Source organism: Dreissena polymorpha, chromosome 3 (genome assembly GCF_020536995.1).
Source record: "Dreissena polymorpha isolate Duluth1 chromosome 3, UMN_Dpol_1.0, whole genome shotgun sequence".
Lineage (NCBI taxonomy): Eukaryota > Metazoa > Mollusca > Bivalvia > Myida > Dreissenidae > Dreissena > Dreissena polymorpha.
In genome coordinates, this window is record NC_068357.1 from 79,664,304 (window position 1) to 79,687,299 (window position 22,996).

Here is a 22,996-nt window from a genome sequence, read left to right on the forward strand (position 1 = left end):
GGTTTTATTTATAGTTAAATATAATTAAGAGCAAGTTTGTCTTAAGAAGTTGTTCTAATATTTGTTCAACTTTCGTCAGGAAGACAGACTTTCGCTAGTTATTATATTAAGCACGTCTTAATCCTCAACTGGGAAAAACGGTGACACACTTTGAAGTAAATCCTTCAAAGTAAGATCAACACAATATCGACCGTAGACTGTTTGCTTAATGAATTTATAGAGTTCGTCTTGAGTTCACCGTTTATATTCCCCGCTGATTAACGATCAATATCACCAGAAAACTGCTTGTCATGTCTCTTATACAGTGCCACTTTGACTATGCCTGCTCTTTTTGGTACCCTGGTCTTATTCAGTCACTTAAAAATAGGCTTCAAACTACACAAAACAAGATGATTAGGTTTGTTCTGAATATGGATAACAGATCACATGTTGGTCAAGAACAGTTTTCACATTTAGGTTGGCTACCTGTTTCAAGAAGAGTAGAACAGATCATACTTTGTCATGTACATAAGATTAAAAATGGCCTTGCACCAGAGTATATGGGTGAGAATTTTAAGCCAGTGTCTGGCGTACATAATCGTTGTACTATGTCTAATATGGTAGCTCAGCCAGAATCTGATCATTTTGCTGAAAATTTTACATTTGAAGACTCTGGTCGTTTTTCCAAACCAAGAGTAGGAAGTTTTGGTTCTAAAACATGTACATATAATGGTATCTGTTTATGGAACAATCTTCCTCAAAACATCAGGGATGTACCTAAACCTAACAATTTCAAGGGTGCCATCAAGAAACAGTTTTTAGAGTCTTTATAGCTTTTTATAGTATAATTTTTATTATGAATTTTATGTTCTGTTTAAATACTGTGATACATTTTTAAGTCTTATGATCAATAAGATGCAAGGATCTCATAATTATTCTTTAACTTATAGTATGCTACAAAGTGTGTTTATTAACTACCTATGCAGTGTGTAACTTTCTTATGCAACTTCTGTGATAAGTAATGAACATGTGATTATATTTATTTATATATTTATTCATTCTTATCAGTAATATACTTTATTAAACAGTACATAATTGATACATATACATTATTAAAATCTAATACATGACTGTTTCATGGTTACTGCCACCAATAACAAGGACCACAATGGAAATAAGTGAAAATCATTTTTCTCTTTTTTGTGTTATCCTTGGTATTGTGTGTGCATTCCATGGTATGCTATGTATATTGCTGTGATAATATATTTTATATTGTCTGCATTATGTAGTAACTATGTAATGTTCATATGTTTACCAAATAAAAATCAATCAATATAGAAGATTGGTGAAAGTAAATCTGCAAGATAGGCGACCGCGAAAGGTACACAAAGTCGCAAACTGCTTCAAAACTAGCATAACGTGTAGAAGATAAAGGTTTTTAAGTGTTTCAAGAAAAAATGGCTGTCGATATTCTGGGAATAATAACTTTGCCAAACTGGCTATGCTGCGCATTGGCCACACTTCTTGCAGTGTGCTTGTGAGTATAAAAAATACTTTATCATCACATACAATTCTATTTATAGCATACGTATAATAATCGATTAATTCAGCGCGTACATATTAACATGTGTTTCACTATTGATGACACGTACACAGTAGTAATTGTTTATTAACCTTGAATAGTCTAATTTATACCATTATTGTATAAAAGAACAATAATTTAACATGCTTATTTTGAGATCTAATAATATATATATTCATGTGCATACTATTTTTGTTTAATAATAAGGTATACGTGGTACAAACAAAGCCTGTTTCGCAGGCTGGGAATACCGACGAAGAAGACCGTATTTCTCCTTGGAGACTTTGTGGACATGGTCAGAGGGGTATGCGTCTCGTAACCGTTTCTATTAAAACCGAAAGTGACTTAAAGCTATGCTATGAACATCATCACTTGTGTGGTACCATACATATACTATATTTTAGGAAATAAAAAGCTCGTTACGTATTGGACGATAACATGAACCCGATTTATCGTACATTTTATTTTACAATAACACTAGTACAATGTAATACAAATAAACAGCATTGGTACCATAACCATAGTTATGTTTGTTGAATGAACTATATACTGCTTTAACAAGGCACACAATTAAAAGTATTAAATTCTTTAAACAAATGGTACTATTAGCTATGTTGTAACGGCCTTGTTGTGTTTCAATATATTAAGTGTTACTTGACAACGTAAGTGTGCAATGTTTAAATACAATTTCAATAACACGTAACATCGTTAAACTATGATCACGCCTTAACAATTGTGCTTTTAATTGAAACTTATTTGTGTGTTAACTTGACTTAAAACAACTGACCTCAAACAATTTTTAAAAATGTACTATTTTGACAACCCTTTTACGCTAGTTTAATATTTTTCTTGTTTCAATGTAATGCTTATCAAATATTAAATCAGTGTTTATATAAGGCCAAACATTACAACAATTTAAACACACATTTCATTTAATATTATCAATCATTAATTATTATAAAATTAAAATTATAAATTCAAAACAACATAAAATAAAATAATTTCATATATTTAAACTTGTTAGATTTTCACAATTTCAACGAGCCGTGTGCTTTATTAAACCACTGTTAGGAGGTGAATAGTTTGCAAACATGATATACAACTTCACGGACCAGAAGTATTTTAAGTTCATATACAAATTTATCAACACAATCACAGTAGTTAAAAATAACATATGTTATCGGTCGTTATGTACTGAGCTTACCGGGTGCATAAAGCGTGTGAGTCACTTTTAATGTTTACGCAACTTTAAAAATGCATTGTAATCATAAAATACAATGTGCAGAACAAACATTAGTGTATTTTTTTTCAGGGGTTCAGCTACTTGGGCATGGATTTGTACAAACGATACGGGAAAGTCTTTGGGTAATATTCGCTTTTCATTTTATTGAACAATCCAAACTTGACTGATTAAGACCAAGTTTCAACATTGTTCCCAATAAATTAAATACACTCCTCGGTATTATATCTCTCTACACTGGCATCATATATTGTCGCAAGTATTGTAGTAACATATTACTAATCCAGCATGAAAAAGGTATTGCATTATATATTTACATACAAAATACTTTTATCAAGAACTTTTAAATGGCTAATATTGCCGAAATAAATCCCTTGTCACACCAAAATAACCAAACATCTCTAAACAGATACACGAAATGGTGGTCCAATTTTTATGCATAGGCACGCCGTCATTTATGTTCTTATTTACATGTCTTTATGAAATACTTGCCAACATTTAGAACCTTTGAAGAATGAGGTCGAAATGTCCACACGTTAGAAGTAAAACGATTTGTGGAGCAATCTTTCAACAACACTAAAGTATATGCGGGTAAATTATTACATTTTCTGTCAACAGCATTTACCTAGGTAACGTACCAGCGCTTGTCATCAGCGACCCAGAAATCATAAAGCACATCATGGTCAAAGACTTCGATCACTTCACTGATAGACCGGTATGTTTTTCTATGGAAATATTTGAGAACGGAAAAGAACATAATATTAGTTTACATAAACTTAACAGTTTCTTATGTCCCACAAAGGTATAATACAAAGTACATGAATATAGTAAGTGGATGTTGCTTGCTGAAATATTATAATCTAGTATTGTATTAAAGGGGCCTTTTCACAGACTTTGCCATGTAATGAAGTTTGTCATTTATAAAATGCTTTATATTGATAAATGTAAACATTGGATCTAAAAAGCTCAAGTAAAAAACAAGAATAAAATTAAAGAAAGACAAAAACGTTAATATCAACGGGGCTCGAACCACTGACCCCTGGAGTAAAAGTCTATCGCTTAAACCACTCGACCATCCGTGCTGATACAATCTGAGCTGTATTTTATACTTTACATACACAATCCTTGTAGTATCCCAAAACAAAACGACAATATAACTCTCCAAATATTCAATCGTTTCGCGTTGAAACGCTTTATAATTTTTAGGCTTTTAAATCGTCAAAAGATGAATATTATGGATAATTTAGAGCATGGTAAATGTTCAGTATTATTATTCGCTCGCAAATATCATAACTATAACGAAAATGTGCGAATCTAAAACAGTTTTGTCAAATGTTCTCAATTTACCAAAACGTGAAAAAGCCCCTTCAACTTTACAAACATATAATCAGAACTCGTTTTATATCACCTACAAGTGTATCTAAATAAATATGGAACCGTTGTAGTACAACATTTTTATCAATAAAGGAAACATTTGAGTATAATGTGATGGAGAAGAACATACTACAATTTGCATCCGAACCACATATTATTTAAGTATCAAAGGCACAATACCAATTTGTATTATACTTAGTGTATATGCAATATATATCAGCATGCAATATATAATAATCTGGGCCAATAAAAAGATCCTTCTAACTTTTTCCTCCGGAACATCGAATGCCGCTCACATAGCCTGGTTAACGTAGAAATGTTTAATATATTTTTACAATTATATTCACCATATAAGCTGTAAACGTATTTTTTTAACCATCTGCATGTTAGCTTGTATGTTTGAACCGTTTATCTTTTCTGTCCATGGCTTCATTTCAAGGTGTTCAACTTTAAACATGTGTATACAAAACGTATTTATTCAGTATAAAACAGTGATATATTGTCACTTTAATATTACTAGGCACACTGTAGAATTACTAGTATTTAATGAAATGTTGATCATACTTTTGTAAATTGTATTATCATACAACATGAAATTAAAATATCTCTCATATGGGCTCACTTAAGGTAAACGTATAATTATGTAATATGTATTTAGCCACTTTAGCCATATCCTATGATTCAGTGGATAAACGAAAACTTTACACGTATTATGTTTTCAGTTGCAATAGACGTTTTGCATAATGAGCTAACTGTAGTCGAAAAGGAACTAATCTACAAATACAAACAAAGCCGACCTATTTATACCCCTTTAGAACTTATACCATACATTTCCAAACGTTGCTATTTGTATTGATGAATAAACATGGACCCAAGCGATTAGTGATTTTTCCAAATTATAACGTAATCTGTGATCAGTCATATTTATTTTAGCCATTCATGAAGTTAACCAAGTTTTGGAAGTCAGCCCTTACGGTAGCAGACGGGAATGTATGGAGGAACATCCGTCACACAATATCTCCAACATTCACTTCCGGAAAATTGAGAAACGTACGTATTATTTACCTCTCATTTTGGCGCGTGCAAAATACACAAACTACGCTCTCGTCGAATATCAAATTATAAAGACACGTACATATTTAAAGACACGTACGTACCATTATATCTGCGAATCCTGTAAAGCATAACGGAACAGTTCCATAAAAACAGATAGAAAAATGTACCGAAATAACAATTCGATCAATCATTTCTTCTTAAAAACTGATACACATTTTACTCGTTTTATGTCAACACCACATTACATTGTGATCTAAATTCGGGTGGTTGATATTTAAGGTTATTCTCAATAAATGCGGTAGTCAAAACTATTTGATATTTCTTCAATCATATAACTATAAGGTTTTGTTGTATTAATAGGATGGTGCCGTTATTTAAAATGTAAATAATTGCATATTGTGTTTGTTTTAAAACTGCATATAAAACTTCAGCAAATATATTTTTGGAAGGACAAATAAAATAGGAGGAACAGTGACTCCAAAATAAAGCATATTATGCAGGAAATAAGGTCAAAGCTATTTGAATTAAAATTAACCGTCTGCATTCATGGTTTACTTTTGTATCAGTATATATAGAAAATGCCGGAGTTAACACATTATAGATATAAACGTAGGGCACATGAAACTTGTTTACATTTTTTTTCAAAAACCTAATACGCATTTAATGGCACAAGTCAATAAATATATTAAGTCGCAAATGCGTTTGTTCCGGAACTACTGTATTAGCTATTCTAAGTACATGTACCAGACACAGTTTACTTCAGTTTTAAGCTCGAATACATCTTTTACTATTGTGATTAACTTCATTTTGCATTCTAAAATAGCAAATAATGAACAATGAAAAGAGAACTTCTTGTTTTTATTTAACTTTTAAACTTGTATAATTTTATATTTTTAAACTATTAAAATAGAAACACTGACAACGAAATAATATTAGACATAATGTGTCTTTACATATTATTATGTAAACATATACTATTTGTTGCTTGATTTAAGCTAGGCATAACTTATTGAGATCACATATACATTTGTATGGATTAAACTAAGCAGGACACCTAAATGACCTGTGTTTCAAGTAAACACCTATCGGAAACAAAATAAAAAAGATTTATGCACGATGCATAAACATTACACAATTTTATAATTATTTAATGAAAAGTATGCTCATTTCTGTGAAAAGCTCACTCTTTGATTGAATAATTGTTATGACTTACTAATTGTTTTCAGATGACTCAATTTCTGCAGAGAAGTTTAGACGTTTTCCATGACATTTTGGAACGAAAAATCAAGGACAGTCCTACCGGATTTGATTTTGATCCGTAAATAGTATTGTTTAATTGTATACGGTCTTGTTTATTATCATTAAGAATCAATGTATGTCAAAGTATTCAATACAATGCATTATATTGTATTTGATGGACGAATGGGTAACTGTTGTGTCTGTTCATCGGTTCCATATAAGGTACAGTAATTCAAAAATATTAGATATGCTTATGATTTAATTTCAAGTATAGAAAATACTTTGGTCTTGATGAATAAAGTTATTTTTGTGGCTCAAAATACAATGCGGTGGGTTTATACAACAATTTAGTCGGTTAACACAATCATTAGCTTGCACAAACCAATGACATTACTTTACAAGAAAATTATCCAGTTCATAAGTTCAATATATCATTGTTTAAAACGCAATTTTCTTATTGTACAAATCTGTGGACTTTGAGGATGTTAAAAAACGATTCAATTGGTTTACACAACAATTGGCTGGGTTCATTAAAAAATCTTCCATGAGACAAGTAATTGGTAGAAAGTATTTAAGCTCTAGCTTTGGAACGTTTGATCCCCAGTCACAGTGTTTAAACCAATTGTATCATCCCAGGATGTTGCGATGTGATTGCAATTGCGAAATGAATATTTGGCATACGTGCGTTGCTAGAAAGGTAAATTATTTTCATTTTTTGTCATTATGATGGTCTTCAAACAGTAATCTATATTCAGATTTGAATGCAGATTTCTCGGGCAGGCAAATATGCATTGTATAATATTGAAATAAGGATGGATGCTTTACTGATCTGTTACTGTTTCTGTTTTGAAATCTTTGTTGTACTGGCGTTTTAACAAATAACAAGAACTATTTATACATCAGATGTAAGATTAAGAATGTGCATTTTCGATCAGAACAACGTATTTTAGGGATTCTTTCTTACATCAGATATATGCATTTAATACTGCACACGTGTGCGTCTACGTCTGTATCAATTATTGCATTAACTGAATCATTCATTTGTATGATAATAGCGATCATTATGTATCAATTATTGGGATTTTCAATATGTGATGGAAGTTCACATGGCATTATTTCGTTCTCCTAAATGTTGTAAACACCTACGAAACAGTTTCATGCACTTCATTGATAACCTATGTTTGACGCTGGCGGTTAGTCGTGGTAAGAAACAACGCTAGAATGTGTTATCTATAAATAGATAGCTGGCACACACATGCATATACAATTGTTGGTTAATAAAAGTGAAGATACTGTTTAGATTTTGTAATATACTCTTTTCGGTTTAAGGAATATAATTTGCAGGTATTTCTGTCCGTAATTTATTTCAAATTTTTTTTAACTGATACTTCGTTATATATTAGTATGCTTTCATGAAATAGCCACTGTTGCATGGCCTATAGTCATACGGGATTTCAGTTTTGGAAAAATAATGCAAATTCTAAATCATCCAAAATCAAGATTACTCTTGCATTATAGTATTGGCAGTACGAGCAGTGTATGCTGCTGCTGGTGGTGTTGCTGTTGCTAATGATTATACCAACTTTACTGATGATAGCGATGATTATGATCATCATGATTGGAGTGATAGTAATGATAATTTTGGTGATTTATATTAAGTCTCTGAATTTCTTGTGAAACATTAATATACAACTAAATTATTGCTATTTTACAGAAACATGGTGGACGAGTCAATAGAAGTTGTTGGCTTGGACGGTAGTTTTGCTACGGTAAATTGCACGTCAACCCCTAAAAAAATATCTCTGCTGAAACACCACCTTACCTGAGTAAAAACATGTTCCCTATAAGCCAACCAAAGTTTCAGTGTTGATTATTGTTCACATTTTGAATTCGTACTGTTTTTGATTCATTATTTGGAATAATACTTGGAGATTTTCTCTTTTTTGGTATGATTTGAAAGTCTTTGGAATACGATAATAATTGTTTGTTGGTAGCACAGTATTCTGAGATGTTTATTTTCAGGTTTTCACTTTCATGTTTTGATATGCAGTGATTAATTGTGTCTCCGAAAACGCTTATTGTAAAATCATAATAAATGCATTGGAATTCTTCCATTGTGCCTAAAACAGACCAAATACAAGATTTAATCAATTATTGCTAATCACAACAAATGATACAAAATCTTCAAAATCGGCATATATATATCGCAATAATTGATGCAGAATACATATAATGTAATCGCAATCAATGATAAAGCATAACTGCAATATATGATACAGTCATTTTAAAAACTTTCTTGTGTATATTCACCAATATCTTAGTATATTCAAAATGCCGATATAGCATATGTCTCATAACAGTTATTTGACCTCAAAAGCAATATATTACATACAAAAATATGTATATTTCGAAACAAGTTGTAGACAAAAAAGGATATTTTTGCATCGAGCAACATGTGTTTTCTTCGTTGATATTCAATGTTTTCATAAACAACAACTTCTTCGAAGCGGTTTAATATGTTCTCAATGGAAACTTTATTCTCTACGACATATTAAGTACATAGTTTACTTACATTTTTAAAGTATTAATCAATTGATTTGTATCAAAATTAACAGCGGTATGTAAATATTGCCGTTACGCCATGGTAATCACATCGCAACATCCTGGGATGATAACAATTGGTTTATACACTGCTAGTGACGTACGCTGTTACACAATGGACGTCATATGCTCCATTGGATTCGGCTTAGATGTCAGCGCCCAGACAAACCCCGATAATCCGTTCATTAAGTATTCAAAAAGGGTTTTGGAGACGAGCCCAGCTGGAATGCCAAAGTTCATATTGTATAGTAAGACTTATATATTTATAGGCGCAGATAATTTGCGCGTTTAAATAAGTATAAATATACTGATTTGTAGTAATCCAATTTGCTATTTTCCTGTGTTTTTATGTTTTGTATTTTATGTTCAGAGTGCAGCTTTAAAATGTGCATTGTGTCACTAAAATACAATAACTTGAGTCTTTTTTCATTGCTTACAGTTTGTTTGACTGACTCATCGCGTGTTGTAAGTTTGGTGAAAAAGCATGTTGTCAGCAACTTAAAGGATTTACGAAAATAATTCCGTAAATAATCAGACTTTACTATTGTGTTAAGGTTTAATATATCAAATCACCGTAAAGATGGATAGTGTTGTTTTTTAAATTGGTTTGATTGATTAAAAATAAAAGAAATTCACACACATGTTTTAATTGCCGTTTATCTCGTCCAAAACACGAATGAACACTGGCGAGATTTAATACAGGACACAATTTCAATGTATTTATGCTTTAGGTTCACAGGTTTATATTGAACACATTTTAGTATTTATTTACTAATCTGTTACTTCAACATATTTTTCTAGTCTTGTTCCCAGACCTGGCGGATATGTTCCCTAGGTTTTTCGAGACAAGCGTCTTATCGAAAGACATCCTGGACTTCTTTTTGACCACAACGAGGTCGCTATTTGAGGACAGGAAACAATCAGAGTCTGTAAGGAAGTTTTTATCTTAATACCTTCGATAGAATAAATATTATAGTTTTCGAAAATATAATTTTAATCAGCATACTGTAAAATGATATGTATAGTGTATTATAATCTGGACAAGCTTGTAACTGATTTGTTCAGCGATAAAACCCGTTTTACTGACATATCTTACATTCATACATTGCATGTTTGCATATTTCTTTTTAACAATGAATAATGTATATATATAGTAAACAGTATGTGCATTGTTCATAGAAAGATAGATTTTGTTTAGATTTGTTTATATGCAATACACCGAAAACCTGAATTTTCAAAATGTGTTTTGTCGTCCCTCGTTAATAAAGTGTTTGAAACTGACGGGATTCCGAAAATACGAATACATCGTCTCGCTAACACATTCGCACAATTTGAATACATTAACGTATGGTCAGGTATTCTACATCATATGTATTTCATCAACCTTGATTGAAAGCAAAAAGTTCAGAACAGAAATAAAAAAAATAAAATAATCTCTTAACAACAACAATATAGAAAAACGATACAATTCTCATTCGAAACGTTACTTTACAAACTTCATAACGACAATGGTTGATGTAAATATCAATACTTACAGAAGCACAAAGACCTTCTGCAATTGATGGTAAATGCGAGCTATCTGGCCGAAACTGAAAAGGTATCTGACAACCAGCGGAAAGGTAAGGCTGTTTCAATAATCAGACAGCAACAGCTCTATTACGCTTAAAAGTGATATTATGGGCATCTAACAGTTAATAGGTGTCTATCGCAACCGTTGTTTATCTTTTGGTGTTTTCACTTCATATACACTTATAGTTGTTAATGCAGTATCAATATACTAAAACAATATCCCGGAAAGAGAAAAATAATGCACTTGAATATCAAACGTACTTTCGTTTGACAACTTATCACGCATGTACAATGTGAACATACATTTAGTTTTAGTACAGATTCGTTTATACTACAAAAAGACAAATTTTTGATTTACGGATCATTTCGGCTGACAGGACTGGGTGAGTCACGTAAAATATCAAATACAAAATATATTTTTATAAACAATTGGGAGCAAGATGAGTTGCAGATAATTGGTCAGTAACTACATTGTAACTTACTATTTTGACCTGTTAATTCTTTTCAGCTCAATTCAACAATGAAAAATGCCCATAATATCACTTTAAGGTTAAACTATCAGATGTCTCCTTTCTTTGTTAACGTTTTTACTGTTTTGATCGAAATGGCAGGATCTTTTTTGTACAAGTATAACATTAGGAGCAAGTAATACTGGCCAATTCCAGATGAATGAAGTGTTAAAAAATATGTATTTGATTCGAGAATGTTATTCGGATATTTTTTTGAACGTCGATTGACGTTGGTGATTTTGCATCACACATTAACTCAGAGGTGTATCACATCGAAGAGACGAACGTTTTTTTATATACTTCATTTTGAGTTTAAATTATTCACCATTACACAAATTTGTATTTAATACCTCATCGTAGAAGAGATAGTCTTACAAAATACATGTGTTGCTGGTATCGCAGGAAAAAAAACTAATGATGAACGTTGTTGAATTGTTAAGCACTCAGATTTATAGCTTTAACATACAGACTATGCGTCTTTAAGACGCTTTGATTGGAACAAAGGGTACGTTTCAAATCCATGAAACTACTCTTTCATGATCATAAGCGTCTACGGAACGTGATCTAAGCATAAATATGTATTTATGTCTTCTTTGACTTATATCTTATATGTGTGTAAGACACATCGGATGTCTCAAAGATATTATATATTATTTTGTCCATTTATACTTGGTTAAAAACAAAAACAAAAAATATTACCATTTACTATCTTATTTACACATTCAAGGAACAACTGTGTTATGTTATTTGTCATTATATGGACGTTGTTAAGCATTAACATCCGTTTTGAACTCTCATATGGACCCTGGAAATTTGTTCACGTGTTATAAGTTAGTGTAAATTGGCATTATATATATATATATTTATAATTATTTCATTTGTATATTTAAAATTAAATACAATTTGAATTGACCCTCGTATATATAATTATTATATTGCATTGAACAAATGTGATTGTAAGTCATCGCTCTCACCTTGTTGTGCAGGTCTGACGGACGAGGAGATACTGATTAATTCCATCATTTTCATGCTCGCTGGCTATGACACTACAGCAGCGGGGATCTCATGGGTTCTCTATGAACTTGCCCTCAATCCTGAGATTCAAGAGAAGCTGGTGACTGCTATTGATGACGAAATTGGCGAGGTAGGTGATCATAGTTATTTGAATATAATTACTAACAAACCTATGATTACGATATCATTTAAAGTTGCAATTAAAGTATTAAAATCTTGAAAAAATAAATCGCAAAATATTTATAAAGGTTTAAATATGATTTTCACTAGATCAACAATAATTATTCATATATTTTCAGGATTAAAATGTGTTTCTATAAATGAAATGTAAAGCATTAACAGCAGTGTTGCTCTGAACACATAAACATTTAACTTTGACTGCGTCGTGGCATTGTTGGATCCTATTTGCTTAAATAAGCTGTGCCTCTTGTTAAAACCATCCTCCATCTATCTCTGATTCAAGTAAGGCAGTTGCTAGCTACTGACATAAGCATGTGCATTCAATAATGGTGAACCAGTAAACCAAGGAAAAGTTTGAGTTGATGCCTTGATATGACGGAAATACTGCATGGAACGGTCAAAACCCAACTCAACAAACACAATGTAGATAATGTAATGTGGTAAGGAAATCTATTATGTACAACTTGACGTTGATGGTGTGAAATGTTCTGGACATTAACTCCCAATATAACTTGTTTGCAGAGCCCGCTGTCCTACGATAATGTCTTCTCTCTTAAGTATATGGACATGGTCTTGTCAGAAACACTGCGGGTTCATGCGCCAGCTACAAGGTATCGTTTTTATTTAAACCTGAGCTTACAAGTTTATTTAGTTTAATTACAAGTATGTAATTTTCTTACGGAATTGATTAATATGTACGTAACATGCGAATAGTAGGGGGTGTACGTGGAGTAGGTCTTCTAAGCCTCGCTAAAAACTTACATACATTTTGCGCCGTTGTGACGTTTTAACACTCATTTACAGAAAAGATGTGATCAAATTCTACTGAAACGTTTCTAAAAATAATAAAATTATATGACATAAGACACTGCGGCATGCGGTTAATGACATCTTCATTTTATAAAACATAACTCTTTTTTCGTGTATGCACTCTCTTTTCAAAAGAGAGCTAAGCGTGCTTTACTACTAAACTGTTTTAACGATCCTTTTCCCAATTTAGCCCTTGAATGTATTTCAACATATGAATTGACAGCTAAACATTATCAATACAAGAGTAATTTTCCGTCGCTAGAATTTAGAAAAAATAGTTGTTTTTTTTAATAAATTTTTAAACATACTGTATGATTTTAACATAGCTTTAAATGTAATACGTTGGATTAATTTCTTCAAGGCCTTGACTTGTACTATTCAGCGCTTTTAATATATGAATACGCCGGTAAAGCCGCTATATTTTACAACACTATTGATATACTCGATTCAGTCGAATGCCAACCAAAATACATGGAATCAATTAAAACATGCATGTAATAAAGTTTTTATTTATTACTAAGCCGCATGCAGGTTGCGACAATGAAATTTCTAGGATAAATTAAAACATTCGTGCATTTACGTGTTGTATTAGACTCGTGCGCATGCCGGACCGCGACACTGAAATTTCTGGAATCAAGATCCCCAAAGGAATGACCTGCAATTTTGTCACGGACATTTTGCACTTCTTAGACGAATATTGGGAGGACCCGTATTCATTCAATCCTGAAAGGTACATATGATTTATAGTTTCCAGAGAAATGTACAAAATATATGGTTTTGTGTGCTGTCTCATTCAAACTGTTGTGTCATTTTCTGTTGATTGGCTATACATGTGTGTGAAGAAAACGATATTGTATAAATTATAATTTGTAACAATTCCTCATCAAGCTGTGGTCCAAAACACTCCACAGCGTGAATAAACGTTTAACAACGAGACTGGCAAAGGCAATTTCAGTAAATAGTGGTCTGTTAGTTAAGATTCTTGAATCATTTGTTTCAAATGTTCAGATGTTAAGAATGAAAAATGCTTAAATCCAAATATGTCAACTTGCTTTAGAGTCATCTTTAATCGCTCACTAGAACTTATGAATATAAAGTATTCTGTTTTTGGTATGTCGTTTTTGAATTGAAAGCGGTTGTGTTCTGTGCAATCACTTGTTTCCTGAAAGAACGTGATTGTTTTTTAAATAGTGTACAATATATGTATATATTTGCATCGTGTATTGTCAGTTGCAATATACACTTAATAATGGTATACTCGATTATCCAGCAAAACGAAAAATATGTTCACTGATAAAGCGTCGTGATATTACACAAATAAATACAAAGTTTGAGACGCATTTCACCACACGAATAAGTTTGATTTATGACCTACACAATCATGTTAGCCTAAGCAACTTGTATTTTGATTGGTTGATTATATCATTATTACGAATTAGTTATCTCGTTCCCTCTCACCAGCCCCTTAGTCGGCCCCTCGAGTTACCTCTGTCGACCGCTCATGTAAAAAAAAGTCCTGCCAACGACTTATTAAATTGTTCCCAAGACAAACTCGTCCTTCAACTAACTATATTTTTCCCATGAGTTAGTTATATCGTTCCATTGACGTTTTCAGTCGTAAGAATGCGTTTCCACGTCTTGTTAACGAGTTATTAAAGTATTTTAACGATACTCTAAGTCGTGGGACCGACATAAATGAAAAGTACACATGTCACATCTTTGCCATCGAATGGATTTTACCCCGAGTTAAGATTTCAATTTTGAGTACGTTAAAGTAAACACGGATAACAAATATTTTTGGGGAATATATTTTATGTGAACTAAAAAACATTGTCCCTAAGGTTTGCGCCCGAGAACAAGGACAAGATCAACGAGTATGCCTACCTGCCATTCGGGGTGGGGCCGCGGAACTGTGTGGGTATGCGTCTAGCTCAGCTTGAGGTCAAGATGACCGTCATCAGCATCTTGAGGAAGTACAAGATCTTCAAAGGAAGCGAGCTTAAGGTTAGTGGAGATATTTATGAACACAATAGCATCATAGGAAAGTAAAGGTCTGGAAAGGAAGGAAACTAAACGTAAATTGACATTTACATGTACGAATTAGCATCGTGAAGTAAGTACCTTTCTGAAAATGAAGCGAACACTTAGGAAGTGAACATAATAGCAATTTAAGAAAGTACAAGTCTGCAAAATAAGAAAACGCGAGTAAACATTAGCATGAACAAATGAACATTATAAACTAACTGCCACTGTGGCATTTAATAATAGTGCAAACTGTGATTAATCTTTTGGGGCGCTAATATGCAAATCTGTCTTAATTCATCTGCGTTTGGTGCCCACACCAGGTAATCCAGAACGAGATTTTGCGTTTGTTACTGTTTAAATGTTGTTTGAATAATAGTCCACAGTTTAAAGAATGTATCGTCATGGATGTCTCAATATATGTGACTCATGATTTATTTAAAACGAAAATTCAAATATGTGCTTATCCCCGGTTTTCCTACGAAATGTTTCAAAATTTTCTGCACGCATATATGGCATAGTATTATCATTGTAAAGGTAAAACAACATAACATCGACAGTTTTTAGCTCTATTAGCATACATTACACGCTCGAATTATGTTTATCATTCTAGCTCTTCGTTTTAAGGGAAACTCAATAACAAAGCACCAGTTTCAAGCTAAAACACAGAAAATCTAGTAAATGTAAAGGTATTTATTTTCGAATAGAGGTCAGTGTCATGTTGATGCTGTTGATGTATGTGGTAAATCCATATTGATCATACATATACTTGTTTTTTCACAGGTGCCACTTCCAGTCTATTGGTCACACGTATACTTATTTTATTACAGTTGCAACTTCCACAATATTGGTCACATATATACATTTTACATAACAGGTGCCATTACCACGAAGTCCGTACGGATTGGCGCGCCCTGGTGCCCCAGTCTATTTGCGATTCGAACTTCGAGGCAGGAACACATAAAAAGTAACGAAAACAGAAGGGACCGCCTTTGTTAACAGAATAAAACAATTTGGCATGTGTTAAAATGATTTAAACTGCAATATTATGCTACAACAGCCGGATGAACATATTGATTACGACATGATATACATGAAACTTTATCAAAGGTAATCGCATATTCTACACATAAATTTAAAGTCATATTATGGGCATTTTTCACTGCTAAATAGAGCTGAAAAGATTTAATAGGTCAAAAGAGTTAGTTTAAATGTGGTAACTGACCAATTATCTGCAACTCATCTTGCTACCAGTTGTTTATAAAAATATATAATTATATTCGATATTTTACATGACTCACCCAGTCCTCTAAGCCGAAATGATCCGTAAAACAAAATTGTGTCTTTGTGTCGTATCAACGAATCTGCACTAAAACTAAATTTAGATTTACATCGTACATCGAATCATTTCTGTCGTCAGTGTAGAAACGAAAGTACGGTTGATATTCAAATGCATTATTTTTCTCTTTCCGGGATATTGTTTTAGTATGTTGATGCTGCATTAACAAATATAAGTGTTTGTGAAGTGAAAACACCAAAAATAAACAACGGTTGCGATAGACACCTATAAACATAGCATATACTGTTAGATGCCCATAATATCACTTTAAGCACATCTTCTATGGCGGCCATGATGTAATGATCATCATAAATTAAAGTGTGCTTATTGTTTGATGTTAAAAATACTAGGATAACATTCAGGTTGTGGTTCGTTTTGTAAAAAAGTAGTTTTTTGTTTTTTATTTTATAATTGGAATCAATTCAACAGATTTACTAGTTTAATATTTGCTTTAACTATAGTATGAACATGTTATATTTTGTCAAATATTCAAGTGTGTACGCAATATACAGTATTTTGCACGACAAAGTGTCGAAGCATTATGCAAACGTCAGATATGTTAATGTTTATGTTGAAACCTTTGTTTACATACATTTGAACTAACTGACATTTTAAACACACGAGTAATTTCATTGGTCCAATGCGAAGGTGTGTCTTTACAACTGGAGATTTTATTCATGAATTCTGTCTGCCCGGTGTCAACTGGGTCAAGCGAAGTGTGAATCGTTTTATTTCTTGAAAATTTACCATGTAAAGAAATATAAGAAGATTTATACATTTCCAGATAGGAAATTTATTTCTGCGTTGAATAAGACCGGGTTCGTGATAATCGCTGCAAAAATTGTTGAAGTAATGGCTGTTTAAAGCGATGCAACCTGTTTTCGGGTGATATCGAGTTGAATACTTTGTGATATATAATTGATAGTTATTTATTTTTTTCAGAAAAGTTGATTTTTCGTTATAATATGATATTCAAAATGATGTTTGCACTAATTAATATCATAGCCACACGCTAAACACCTGTGTCCTCTCATAGGTTTCTTCCAAGAGTGCGAAGTTTTAGTAGCGTTATCTTCATGAAAGTCATATTATGTAAAAAAAAAAGAGTAAACAAACAACGGAACGTTGGTTAAATTCAACGTGGTAAATGATGTCTCTTTCTCTTATTTGCTACGAACGCGGAATTCTTTAGAACGTATTTATACTTATTTAGGTGATTGCAAAATGTTAAGAGTGTTTCCTATTTAGATACTATAAGTTATGACAGTTGAACAAATCTCAAGATGGTACCGCTGAAGTTGTGCTTTAGTTAAATTAAACAACTGAGAATGCATTGGGTATCTTTAACGTTTACCATTTACCAATTACCTCTCAAAAACTCTATATGATGGATTGTTTACAGATTCAAGATAGGTGTCTTATAACGTAATATTAAACAAAACCTTTAAAATCGTAAGTTCTTGTTCTCGGGTAAAACTTATATTCTTAGTAGTATCTCTTGTGAATGATTGTAAACATGACTTGAGGTTTCGCTATTCCTCGGCAAATGAGCTTCCCTCTCTTGAGTGTCCTGCCATGTGACATTGATCCCGATGTCGCCGTGAAATTAGGAGAAACGCAACTGAATAGATTTCCTCACCAATGTACATGATCCTTCTCTAAGCATCCCCCTGAAGGTACAGCCAATGTTCACCATTAGACTTCAAGGGCTTGTCTTTATTTTGCGAATTTGAAATCGGCCTACATTACCTCCCCACAGTCATTCAGATAAAATCCGTGTATTCCGCTTCCTGATCTTGAACCTGCATTTTGCCCCTCCCATTGGTGATAGTGAAGCAGTCTGAAGGTAGGGCAAGGGGGATGGGTTGAATATATCAGTAATTGGTTCATCGTGAATGCCAAGTTCAATAAAACAATTTCATACAAGCGTCATGCATGACTTTTGACTGCCCCTGTTATAGTTCGTTGAATGATATTGTGTCGACTTTCCCCGACGATGTTGACATTTATATAACTTTACTGATCTGATTGTCGAATTACAGCATTTACTTCCAATTAAAGATTCGTCTGTTATGTTGTAATAAATTAACCTCAGTTTCAATAGACATTGGCTTAAAGCTTATATCATTAAAAGGTGATTCTAACTGGAACGTAAATCTACTTTACTTCAATATATTTATTAAGATAAATAAATAAAGAATAATACAAAATGAGACATGTGATAGAAGAACTATGGAACAGTAAAAAAGGAAAATGAAGTTATGACTTAGGAACCAGTCATACAAAGTTTACATCGATGTATAGAACTACGTTATCCTTAGTTTTAAATAACACTGTCAAATCTTGAGACATTTTAATATATTATCAAGTATAATGTAAAATTGAAACATAAAAAGGTAAATACAAACATATCCCCTTTTATTCATGATTGGTATATACATAACTAGGTTTTATATTATAAATAGCCCATTACATCAGTTATTATGTTGCATCATTAATATTATTAAAACTCAGATGTTTTTACCAAGTTGCTCCTATTGGGGCACTTTTTGATAGCTAATTCGTGTAAGAGCGTGTAAGGTTCTGTACGTTTATAGGTAATACTGTAACAGTTATTGGAAAATCGACTACATGAGATGCTTTTTTCTTTCCACGTACGACCAAAGGTTGATGTTCATGTACCAAAAAAATATACAGAAACATCTGGAGGCCATTGTAAAATCCTTGAACAAAATGTCATTGCCTGCTTTGTGTTACAATTAAATACTAAAACATAAAAGTTGCATTACAAGCGAGTCTTCCGAACCTTATAATATGAACGCAACTCGCAACGGGTCATCTTTATCATCATTCCCTTGACCGGTTTGGCCGTAGGGGTGAAATAGGGTATGGTGCTACAGATATCCTACTCCAGTCAAGTCTGTTGTGAGCTGCTCACAGTAATTTATCCATGGGAAGGGATGTCTACCCTTTCACATCGTCCATCCGGTTTCCTTCTGACGGCCCTGAATAAAAAAAGAATCTTGCCTGGTGATGTGTCCAAACCAAGCCAGCTTTCGTCGTTTGACAATCGCCAGTAGGGGCTCTTGTGGGCCACGTGCTGCAGTCATGTTTCGGAACAACTCATAGACCTTGTGCTCCGTGTAAGAGATGCGGAGCAGTCTTCTGTGATATTTATGTTTAAATACCTGTATCCTGCGTTTAATATCCGCGTGAAGCGTCCAGATCTCACAGCCGTATAGTAGGAAGACTTCGTTAGACTTGTAGAGCCTGTACTCAGTTTGGAAGCAGATAGAACTGCTTGTCCACAACCTGCTCAGTCTGACAATCGCTGCGGTCGCCATGGACATTCTAATTGTACACTTCAACACCGTTATTTCGAACACCGATAATCCGAAGTCACCGTTATTTCGAAGTTTTTTTCGGGTCCCGATATTGGTTCTTCTTTGTTTAATGTAAAATTTCATTGTTAATCCGAACTTCGTTAAACCGAAGAAATCGTTAATTCGAAGTGATTCAGTCGGTCCCTACACTATAATTCGCACTAATTAACAATCTTTAATCCGAAGTCAAAACTGCAAAATACTGAGCGTAATTTCACACCTTTGTCGTGGCTCGTCAAAAGCCGATAATTACACCTTTGTCGTCTGCGCGAACGCCGTTGTTCAAAGAGACATCGCGTATTAGTTAAAAAAATGTTAATTTATTCCCGAAAATGTATTAATATGTATGTATGTCTGATAATTTGTGCTATTCATTAATTTTATATGTTCTGTAATAAGACAAAAATAAAAACAAGACAAATAATCGTTTTATTCCTACGTTTGTTACAAGTGGAAATCTATTGCTATCTGACTAGTTTACGCTTTTCAGTAAGCGTGTAACTGAACTATGTGAATTCCACAACATTTCATTTTTTACAGAATCAAAGAAGTCTTCTGTCAAATGTTTATTTCGAATTATCGTTAATCCGAAGTTTTTTTAACGGTCCCGACGACTTCGAAATAACGGTGTTGAAGTGTAATTTGGACCTCAGCGGTACCGTTACTATCCTTTGACAAGGTTGCACCCAAGTACGTGAAGCTTGTCACTTCTTATAGCTTCCGGTCGTTCATGGTGATGTCTCCACAGGTGTTGGTCGTGACATTCGCCATGATCTTCGACTTCTCCGTGCTGACATCCATCCAGTTTACCACTGATCGTTCATAGCGTATGTTGGTGAGATCGTGAAGTTGCCTGCTGGTGCCACCGATGAGGTCAATGTCATTAGCGAATCTCTACTTGGAGATGGGTCTTTTACTGATGGAGATATATGTGTGGTAGTCATGGAGAGTTTGCAAGGACAGGACGGGAGAGAGCACACATCCCTAACGGACGCCCACTGAAGTCCTAAAGAAGTCCTCCTTCTGTCCATTGATAATAACTTCGCTGCTGGGGTTTCAGTGTTCTTGGATGACTTTCACCAGCCTTTTGTCAATGATGAGTCATGTCATAACATGGCGTAGGCTTTCATGCCACACCCGGTCGAAAGCTTTCTAAGTCATAAAGTTATGAATACGCTCCCGTTTGGCGTTGCATATTTTTCTCAATGATTATTCTGCAGTTGAAAATCTGTTCCACTGTACTCTGCCCAGCTCTGAATCCAGTCATCGGCCAGCAGTTAGTCTGCTTTACTTTTCAATCGATTGAACATTATGTGTAGCATGACTTTGCTGAGATGGCTGATGGATGGTGCGGTAATTCTCGCAAAACTTGAGGTTGCCCTTTTTTCGGTAGGGGTATGGCTCGTGACAAGGTCGCAACGGGTACAGTTACTTTAAGAAATATGTTATCTATTGGACCGTGGACTAGACTATGTACATTATGTTTACAAACATCATACTAAGTTTAACCCATGTTATAACTTTTAACAATTAACTAAATAAAATCAGTTATAACTTTTTCACCATATAATTTAACTAGAAATAAACGTAACAAAACGATTACATTATTTGTGATAATGTTGTGTTTTTTTTTATCGAACACAATCAATTAATCATCGTTCTAAAAAGCAATGATTTATATAACTTTTAACATTTTACATCCATACTTGGTTAAAATAAATACGATGATAATATTTCAAGCCCGCCTAGCTCAGTGGGTAAAGTATGAGACTGTTAAGGCTGGTTACATTCAGACATCTGAGGTTTATGGGCTCGAATCTCACGATTGGTGTTTATACGACTTTTACACGTTAACTTGTAATTCAAAATTCACAACCCTTTCTTTAAATGCAAGATGTGTCACTGAGTCTTAAATATACCAACACAAGATCTTCTAGATCCATCATGGTTTTGTCATTCAAAGTACCGACGGTCTGTTCACTGATATAGTTATCCATCGTCCAACTGGCGGTGTAAGTCGTTGAAGATGCGCAAACACAATTTTGCAATTTTGTGTACCCTTCGAAGATATGTGACTTGGAAGAATGTTGACACGTCCGTTAAAAAGAACGTACGAATGCATTTTTAACAAGGCTATTGTCAAGCAATATGGTCCCCTACCGGCTCCACCATTGTCAGAAATTCCACCATTTTCAGAAATTATTTTTTGGTTGCCATAGCAACCACAATTTCTGACGTAGGAACAACATGCAATGACGTGCATAATGTCCATATTGCCATCTATCCATGTTGCAAGTTTCATGAAAAAATATTAAGAACTTTTAAAGTTATCGCAGGATCCAGAAAAGTGTGACAGACAGACAGACTCACAGACAGACTCACAGACACACAAAGCGCAAACCATAAGTCCCCTCCGGTGAAACCGGTAGGGGACAATAAGCCTTGCTACCGCATATGGCATAAGACCCGCATTCGCATGACGAGGGTCTTTAAAAATCTCATTGCGAATTGTTAATAGCAAATTTAAGCATATTGCTGTTCCATACAAAATTGAATTCAAAATAGCAAACTGGTAAATAACGGTGCACACACATCTCGACCGGTGCGTTAAGACACACTCTTTATAAATTTGAATGGCCTGTCTTCATTCCAAACTTGCGATATATTCTGAAAAAAAAATGAGTTGCGTCTAAGATTATGCAATAGCGTACAACTTTAGTGCCTTCAGCGCTTTGATTTTAAATCAAGGTGAACATTTTGGAGGGTGTTTACATCGGCTTACTCGGTCAAATTTTATCTCTGCATTTGAAAAGCAATACACCGACAATATCATATCTACTAAGATGTTGGAGTGTAGTGTCCATAGACGGATGTACACGTCGTGAACAGGTATAGTCTGATTCTACAATTCATGTGGTAAACTGACTTTAACATTCGTAAAAAACGATCGCAACAAACAAGTTTTAACAGTTGTAATGCATGCATGAAATACGTATAGAAAAAAGTGTTGACGTTTCTATTTCCTTTTGAATGAGCTCATCTATACAATTGTCTGTACACAGATTGATTTTATTAAGGTAGAATTCGTTCAAAATAAAA

The 22,996-nt window shown here is 33.5% G+C and overlaps 2 protein-coding genes across 2 annotated transcripts in view; both read left to right on the forward strand.

The window, feature by feature from the left end:
• Window positions 1-1,402: 1,402 nt before the first annotated feature.
• LOC127872351 (cytochrome P450 3A8-like) lies at window positions 1,403-16,972 on the forward strand. Its single transcript, XM_052415683.1, has 15 exons — window positions 1,403-1,516; window positions 1,769-1,865; window positions 2,874-2,926; window positions 3,420-3,516; window positions 5,109-5,225; window positions 6,458-6,549; window positions 8,185-8,239; window positions 9,073-9,319; window positions 9,873-10,000; window positions 10,609-10,690; window positions 12,136-12,293; window positions 12,866-12,954; window positions 13,746-13,883; window positions 14,995-15,157; window positions 16,053-16,972. Exons 1-15 carry the CDS (start codon window positions 1,437-1,439, stop codon window positions 16,137-16,139), a joined length of 1,683 nt encoding a protein of 560 aa, XP_052271643.1. The 5' UTR covers window positions 1,403-1,436; the 3' UTR covers window positions 16,140-16,972.
• A 5,647-nt stretch (window positions 16,973-22,619) lies between these two features.
• The window catches only part of LOC127874898 (dehydrogenase/reductase SDR family member 7-like), a 9,417-nt gene continuing 9,040 nt past the window's right edge, over window positions 22,620-22,996 (forward strand). Inside the window, exon 1 of the mRNA XM_052419576.1 lies at window positions 22,620-22,786. The gene's annotated coding sequence lies outside the window, so the exon portion shown is untranslated. The remainder of the gene's footprint in view (window positions 22,787-22,996) is intronic.